The sequence below is a fragment of the Penaeus vannamei genome, chromosome 37, assembly GCF_042767895.1.
Source record: "Penaeus vannamei isolate JL-2024 chromosome 37, ASM4276789v1, whole genome shotgun sequence".
NCBI classification, from domain to species: Eukaryota; Metazoa; Arthropoda; class Malacostraca; order Decapoda; family Penaeidae; genus Penaeus; species Penaeus vannamei.
The window spans coordinates 13,192,668-13,201,586 of record NC_091585.1 but is presented as its reverse complement, the minus strand read 5'-3'; the positions used below and the strand labels follow the sequence as shown (position 1 = coordinate 13,201,586).

The 8,919-nt window shown below is 45.9% G+C and overlaps 1 protein-coding gene across 14 annotated transcripts in view; it reads right to left on the bottom strand.

Moving 5' to 3' along the window:
- Window positions 1-8,264: 8,264 nt before the first annotated feature.
- The window catches only part of LOC113800681 (CARD- and ANK-domain containing inflammasome adapter protein), a 94,445-nt gene continuing 93,790 nt past the window's right edge, over window positions 8,265-8,919 (bottom strand). For all 14 annotated transcript variants that reach the window (XM_070115580.1, XM_070115577.1, XM_070115587.1 and 11 more), the window contains one exon: window positions 8,265-8,919. This exon is cut by the window's right edge and continues 224 nt beyond it. In XM_070115580.1, coding sequence (XP_069971681.1) covers window positions 8,709-8,919 — 211 coding nt within the window. In that variant the 3' untranslated portion in view covers window positions 8,265-8,708.

The window sequence follows — 8,919 nt, the reverse complement described above, 5'->3', positions numbered from 1 at the left end:
GAACCCGAGATGCTTATGCATACGCTGTGGCTGCCGAACAAGATGAAGTTGCGTCTCCATATCCTGCTCCTTCCCGGTGGTGCGAGTATCATCGTAGTTCGTACCACAACACTTCAGAATGCCGTGCCACTGCATCAGGCATTAGACCACCACCAAGAAGCCTAACCTGCTTTCGTTGCCAGAGGACCGGCCATCTTGCCAGGGAGTGTCCCTTTCCGACCGGCCAGGATGGCAGAGCTCCAAGCCCCTCTGGCAGTCTCACAGCAGGGAGCCGTTACTACCACCAGTACACAGACGGAACTCCACGAACCAGTGATCAGTGTGGTGAACGCAGCAGGTCCCACGGGACGACCTCTCGTGGGACTCAATGTTAATGGCAGGACCACAATCTGCTTCATTGACACGGGTTCCGAGGCCACGCTTATCAAGTCTTCAGCTGCCATCCTAACTGATACATGCCGGAAACTTCGAAGCAGAAGCTCTTCAAAGATCCTCAGAGGGGTGACAGGCCAGCCACTGCATGTTACCTCAGAATGGACACTTGCTTTTAACCTAGATGATAACCTCACTGTACCTCATCAAGCTGCTGAAGTCGACACTACCTTCCCAGGTGACATTCTTGTCGGAATGGATCTCCTTCGGAGACTGAACTTCACCCTGTCCCACAGCACAATCACAAACAATGCATTACTCACACTGGAAGGAAGGGAGTTTTCAGTTGTCTACACTGATCACAAAACACTCGGAATCTGTCCAGTTACCCGCAACAAGACTCTGCCAACAACACGGAAGGTTGCCAGAACCAGTGATGATGCCATGGGCCAGATCCAGAAACCTCAAGATGCCGCTGCAGTGCACCTTGTCCAGCGAGTGGAGATCCCACCTCACTCAGGCTGTTTCCTGAGTGGCCGTGTCGCACGTATGGGTCCAACAGATGGGGACGTCCTTTTAACTCCAGGAGTGTCGGAGGCCCTCACGATTCCGCACTCTGTCACCACAGTCGAAGAACGCCACTGCCACGTGTGGGCCGTGAATCCCTCGTCTCGGCCACTCATCCTCCACAATGGGACTCGCTTAGGCACAGTGGAGCCTGTAGACACTGTGTACTCCACTCACTCTTCGGAATCACAACCTCAAGCCCCACCTCAAGAACCAGTCGCCAGGACTAGCAACAATCCTGTCGAGGAGGGTTCTTGGGAGGATGATGTACCAGAAGAATATGAGTGGGAAGAGGACGAGTTCGACAACTTCTATGGAGTCCAGGACTTTGGATATGAAGATGACCTAGATGTTTGTGATGCTGAATTGCCACCGTCTCTAGCAATAGCTGCAATTGAGGCTGTAGAGTCATTAGCATCTAAGGCCGAGGGAACAAGGAATGAAGGCCTTGCCCCAGACCTCAGCCACTTAGGAGACGCCCAACGCCTAGAACTCACACAGGTACTCAGCCGTTACCAGGAGCTCTTTGATGGTGATGAAGAAACTGTGGGGTTAGTCCCTGGCATCAAGCACAGCATCGATACCGGTGATGCCAAACCCGTCTGCAACCGACAGTGGAGGCTACCACATGCCACTCGTCAAACCATCAAGGAGCAATGTGACTCTATGCTCCGGGCAGGTGTCATAGAGCCTTCTACCTCACCCTGGTTAAGTCCAGTAGTTCTTGTGAAGAAAAAGGCGGGGACGCTGCGTTTTTGTGTGGACTACCGTGGACTCAATGCTGTCACCAAACGTGATACCTACCCGCTGCCGCACATAAGTGAAATGATAGATGAGCTGGGGACCATGAACATCTTCACTACCCTGGATGCAAGGGCAGCCTACTGGAGTGTAGAAGTGGAGGAGTTGGACAGGCCAAAGACAGCATTCTCCGATGGCTATCGGCTCTTCCATTTTCGAAGGCTCCCCTTTGGTCTGTCAACTGCTCCGACGACATTCCAACGCACAATGAATCTTGTCCTGTCTTCTGTGCTGGGCCGTCATACGCTTGCCTACCTTGACGATGTGATCGTCTACAGCAGAACCTTCTCGCAGCATCTCAGTGATCTGGACGAGACGTTACAACTCCTTTCCATGGCCGGTCTCAAGCTGAACGTCCAGAAATGCCAGTTTGCAGCTACCACCATCGACTTCTTGGGCTTTACGATTTCCCCAGAAGGTGTTTCACCCAATCAAGAGAAGGTATTGGCTATATCGAAAACCCCATCACCCCGTACTGTGAGAGAAGTTCGTCGCTTCTTGGGTGCCACTGGCTTCTTCAGGAAACACATCCCTGGGTATGCTACCATCGCCTCTCCTTTGCATCTCCTGCTGAAGAAGGGACGAGCATGGACCTGGGGCCATGAACAAGAAGCCGCCTTTAATGCACTGAAGGAAAAGCTTGTGTCAGCGCCTGTCCTCCGGCAGCCCGATTTTACCAAAGAATTTGAGCTTCACACAGACGCATCCAACATCGCTTTGGGCGCCTGTTTGATCCAGAGGGATGATCTGCAATCGCCGCATGCTGTTGCATACTACAGCAGAAAGCTCCGTGATGCTGAAACCCGCTACCCTATCATCGACCTGGAGGCTTTGGCAGTTGTGGAAGGTGTTCGAGTATTCGACTCGTATCTGTATGGGCGGCATTTTACAGTCTACACCGACCATCGACCGTTAGTGTACGTCTTCACCAGAAAAACCAAGTCTCCTAGAATGACTCGCTTCGCACATGACCTCTCCTTTTACGACTTCAGCATTCGTTATAAGGAAGGGCCTGCCAATTATGTTCCTGATTTGCTGTCCCGCCAAGTTGCGAAGTTAACCATCACTGAGCTCTCCCCTGACAAGCTAGCAGATCAACAAGCGGCCGACCCACAGCTTGCTGACATCCGGCGATACCTTAGGGATGGAACTCTCCCAAAGAAGAAGCTGCCCCTTCCACTGAGTGACTTCGAATTGAAAGATGGAGTGCTCTATCGTCTGAGACACTTGCCAGACCGGATTTGCTACCAGTTGGTGGTGCCTGAGAGCCTCAGGAACTCTGCATTGAAAGCGTCGCATCTGCCCCCACTGGCCTCACATCCAGGAGTACATCGGACGTTCCAGAATGCCCGATCAATGTTTTACTGGCCTAACATGCTAAGAGATGCTCGTCAGTATGTTGGCAGTTGTGTGATATGTCAGCAGTCTCGAGGCAACATGCAGAAGGCCCCCATGGCAGATACACCACTAGCCCAGTTTCCCCTGGAGAGGGTCTCCATGGATATAATGGACTTTGGGCCCAATGTTACAGTTCGTTGGGCTCTTTCAATATTAGACCAACATTCCCGCTACTTGCAAATCGTCCCACTTCGAAGAGCCACTGCAGCAGCTGTACACAGAGCATTCCTGGACCACTGGGTCACCATTTTCGGCCCACCCAGAGTTATTCAGAGTGATAATGGAGTCCAGTTTACCAGTAACCTGTTTCGTGAACTCACCCAACTAATGCACGCTAGCAATCACTACACAATTCGCTATCATCCACAAGCGAATGGCATGGTGGAGCGCACAAACCGTGTTGTAAAGTCTGCACTCACTGCTCTTGTGAACAACCGTCCAAGAGTCTGGCACCAGTTTGTTCCTGAGCTACGCCTGCAAATCAACTCGGCCATCCACCGTACTACTGGTGAGCAGCCTCTCTACCTGCTTACCGGCAGGCATGCCAACTTTCCCATCGGCCTCACCAATGAAGCTGTCTTCGATGAAAACGCCAAGCTCCAGGAGCGCCTTCAGGAAGCCCGTCGCGCAGCTGTAGAAGCCTCTAAGGAAGCGCGCCGAATCTACGGGAGGTATTATGACCGTGGCAAAAGGGTGGAGTTCCAGCCTACCGAAGGTGCCCTTGTGTGGTACTATGAGCACCGTCATCGTATGGGAGGTCTTCCTCCTCTCACAGGAAAATGGCGCGGCCCTGCACGTATTATGAAACGCCTAGGACCGGTGTCCTTTGAGATCCAAGACGTCACCACCGAAGTCCAGATGAAGGCTCATCTTAATCACTTGAAGGCTTACCATGCACCAGCCGAGCTTTCATATGCTGCTGACGACGAGGTCGAAGATGACGAGGAGGTCGAGGATAGTGACGATGCTGCTGCTGCTGAGGCCCCTAACCCAGATGACCCCTGGGTTGCCATGCTGACGTCCATGGTATGGGAAGCAGAGGCCTGTGGCGTCGTTCGAGGAGCTGCAGATACTGGGGCTGATCTCTGAGTTTGTCGTAATGTATTTTGTCTGTTTTTTTGTTGTTGCCTTCTGCTTGTGGACACGTCTGGCTGTCCACGTTTTATGTTGTAAAGGCAAGTAACGGGGCTCAGGCCAATCTTTGATTTTGTTTCAGGCTGTCTCCGCTGACCACTCCGACCCAAGGCATGGGAGGATTGTGGAGTGTATTAATTACCGAGAGGGCGTGGCACTCCAGTTGGCACTCTTCCTGCGACACCTGTGCGCACTTGTCACCTGCGCGTGACTTCTATGGTTCCCCCTAAGCCCGTTTTCTTTCCCCTCGTTATGTTTACATTAATGTTGCAGTTGTTGGTTTTACGGATCCCACTTTTAGTTTAGTATTTTAGGTTGCGTTTTTATTTTATTTAAATTCTAAACCCAGTTGTGAACCCTCGAATTAAGTAATCTATATTTCTGATTGAGACGTGACGTTGCATTATTATTTTTTTATCTATATTTCAGTTTTACATCTTTTACTTCCCCTGAAGATATTTTTTTTTACAGTTTTATTTAGTTTTTTATACATTTTAGAAGACCTAAAGTCTTGATTTGACACTCTTATAATTTAGTCGAGGATCTATCACTCCCATGACGTATTTTTTTATTTTCATTTTTAACAAGTGTGTTCTTATTTTCCTTAATCCATTTTACTGTTTTGGTATAAGGTATTGTTTATTATTTTAATTACTTTTCATGTTTTATATAATCTCTTAGGTTTTACTTTTTACTGCTTCATCATTTGAATGTTTTATCGATTATTCCTAATCTTTCTTATTTCTGCAATTGGTAAGCTTTTAACATAAATTTTATTAATCATTTGTTTTTATGAATCATGTTGTCATCATTGTGTGTTTTATCTGTATTTATTATTATAAATGTATAAAAATGTTTCGTTGTTCCGTGACGTCACGGGTTCTGGAACCTCCAGGACCTTGAACCAATAAACAGTGTCAACTTGGACTTTGTCGCGTTTCATCTCCCTCTCGGCAGCAGGAAAATCTCAGGTTGTACTGACCCCCGTTGTGTTACTTGCCTAGGTACTATTAAAGCTGGACGTGAAACCTTAATAAGCAGTGATAAAGGCAGATAAGGCGTAAATACAGACGAACCCAGTGATGCTCATTTAACTTTTGTCACGTTTTATTTTTCAAGTTTCCTTTTAATATTTTAACAGTAATGTTGCAGCAAGTGTTGGTGCTCATTTTTGTTTTGTTTTAACGCAATATTTCCTTTTTTTAATGTCTGCCTTTCATTTTACGTAGGATTTTATTTTTTTACCATACTTTTAATCAACTTTTACTGATTCTACTCTATTCTTACCCTGACTCGTTCTCTTCTCGTCTTCACTTGTTTTCTCACTCATTCTCTCCTCATCCTCTCCTCGTTCTCTCACTCGTTCTCTCACTCGTTCTCTCACTCGTTCTCTCACTCGTTCTCTCACTCGTTCTCTCACTCGTTCTCATACTCGTTCTCATACTCGTTCTCATACTCGTTCTCATACTCGTTCTCTTACTCGTTCTCTTACTCGTTCTCTTACTCGTTCTCTTACTCGTTCTCTTACTCGTTCTCTTACTCGTTCTCTTACTCGTTCTCTTACTCGTTCTCTTACTCGTTCTCTTACTCGTTCTCTTACTCGTTCTCTCCTCATTCTCCCGCTCATTCTCTCCTCGTTCTCCCGCTCATTCTCTCCTCGTTCTCCCGCTCATTCTCTCCTCGTTCTCCCGCTCATTCTCTCCTCGTTCTCCCGCTCATTCTCTCCTCGTTCTCCCGCTCATTCTCTCCTCGTTCTCCCGCTCATTCTCTCCTCGTTCTCTCCTCGTTCTCTCGCTCATTCTCTCCTTGTTCTCTCGCTCATTCTCTCCTTGTTCTCTCGCTCATTCTCTCCTTGTTCTCTCGCTCATTCTCTCCTTGTTCTCTCGCTCATTCTCTCCTTGTTCTCTCGCTCATTCTCTCCTTGTTCTCTCGCTCATTCTCTCCTTGTTCTCTCGCTCATTCTCTCCTTGTTCTCTCGCTCATTCTCTCCTTGTTCTCTCGCTCATTCTCTCCTTGTTCTCTCGCTCATTGTCTCCTTGTTCTCTCGCTCATTCTCTCCTCGTTCTCTCGTTCATTCTCTCCTCGTTCTCTCGTTCATTCTCTCCTCGTTCTCTCGTTCATTCTCTCCTCGTTCTCTCGCTCATTCTCTCCTCGTTCTCTCGCTCATTCTCTCCTCGTTCTCTCGCTCATTCTCTCCTCGTTCTCTCGTTCATTCTCTCCTCGTTCTCTCGTTCATTCTCTCCTCGTTCTCTCGTTCATTCTCTCCTCGTTCTCTCGCTCATTCTCTCCTCGTTCTCTCGCTCATTCTCTCCTTGTTCTCTCGCTCATTCTCTCCTTGTTCTCTCGCTCATTCTCTCCTTGTTCTCTCGCTCATTCTCTCCTTGTTCTCTCGCTCATTCTCTCCTTGTTCTCTCGCTCATTCTCTCCTTGTTCTCTCGCTCATTCTCTCCTTGTTCTCTCGCTCATTCTCTCCTCGTTCTCTCGCTCATTCTCTCGTTCATTCTCTCCTTGTCCTCTCGCTCATTCTCTCCTCGTTCTCTCGCTCATTCTCTCCTCGTTCTCTCGCTCATTCTCTCCTCGTTCTCTCGCTCATTCTCTCCTCGTTCTCTCGCTCATTCTCTCCTCGTTCTCTCGCTCATTCTCTCCTCGTTCTCTCGCTCATTCTCTCCTCGTTCTCCTCGTTCATTCTCTCCTCGTTCTCCTCGTTCATTCTCTCCTCGTTCTCCTCGTTCATTCTCTCCTCGTGGTCCTCGTTCATTCTCTCCTCGTGGTCCTCGTTCATTCTCTCCTCGTGGTCCTCGTTCATTCTCTCCTCGTTCTCTCGCTCATTCTCTCCTCGTTCTCTCGCTCATTCTCTTGTTCTATTGCGGAAGGACTCTAGAGAAGGAACAGCAACATCCTAAATAGACTCTCTTCAACATATTTTTTTTCTATTTTCAAGGGGAGTGAACGGGACCCCTGATCTCACTTGGTCCCTAAGCCTCTCCTGCCTCACGGGAGATAATTCGGGCTCCTCTACATAGATTAGCACCTGGCCCTAGCTAGGTGTATACCTTACAATACTCATAACAATATTAATGATAACACTAGATATAAAAATGATAAAGAAATAATGATGATAATGAACATGATATATACATATATATTCCATGTATATATATATATATATATATATATATATATATATATATATATATATATATATATATATATATACATATATATACAAATGTAAATATATATGTATATATGTATATATATACATATATACATATATATACATATATATAGACACACACACATATATACACATACATTCATACACCCACATATTATATATATATATATATATATATATATATATATATATATATATATATATATATATATATATATATATATATGTGTGTGTGTGTGTGTGTGTGTGTGTGTGTGTGTGTGTGTGTGTGCGTGTGTGCGTGTACATGTATACATATATATATATATATATATATATATATATATATATATATATATATATATATATATGTGTGTGTGTGTGTGTGTGTGTGTGTGTGTGTGTGTGTGTGTGTGTGTGTGTGTGTGTGTGTGTTTGTTTGTGTGTGTGTGTGTTTGTGTGTGTGTGTGTGTGTGCATGGGTCTTTGTGTGTGTACGTGTATATTTATATATAATATCTATGTATATAAACATAATATATATATATACATATATATATATATATATATATATATATATATATATATATATATATATATATATATGCATGTATCAGATAATGAGCAATGAGCACAGAGATGGACCGCTTAAAAGTTCTCGTGAAAAGCGGAGGTATTCACAGAAACACGTCGGCAATATATTTAGACACATGTCCTTAAAATCAAAGCCAAGACAGTGGACACAACTTTGGCTTTCAAGCAGTGATTGTCCGTCAGACGTGCTCGGCATAAATAGATATATTCGTACTTAACCATCCGGGGGAAAGATAATAATACTAAAGATACTGATGATGAATAACACTAATGATAACGGTGATGGCGAGGAGGGAGAACTTCATCATGATAATACTGACAATGGAAATATTGATATTTGATAATGGTAACAACAATTATGCTAATAGTCTTCTCTTATCATTATTAATTTGATCTCTACTTGTCAGGCAAAGGCAGGTACGTTTTGTTTAGCCTGATGAGAAGGTGTTTTCTTTTGTACAAAGTAAATCACATAATAATGTTTAAAGAAAGAAACATTTGACGGTAAAACTTGAGTGTAGTGAAATCATAACTATGCAGGCTTCATTACATTTTATTTTCTCTCTACCTTTTAACCCCTTCCCCCTTCAGTTCTTGTCTTCTTTCTCTCCGTCCATTCGCCCTCTCCCCCCCTTCATTCCCTATCCTTCCCTCCTCCCGCCCCTTCCCCTTCTCCTCCTTTCTGCTCATGGAGATGCGTCGTCACTCTCTGCTTGGGAAGACGCGCATGACTCGCATTCACTCCCTCCCTCTGGGGTCTCGTCCTCGCTCTGTGCTTGGGGAGCCTCGGGCCTCTCGATCGGCCGACGTTTCCCTCTCCGTCCGGGTTCTGCTTGCGAAGTGACTGCTTGCGGAGACTCTCTCAGAGTGTCTGCTTGCGGGGTCTTGGTCCGTTTT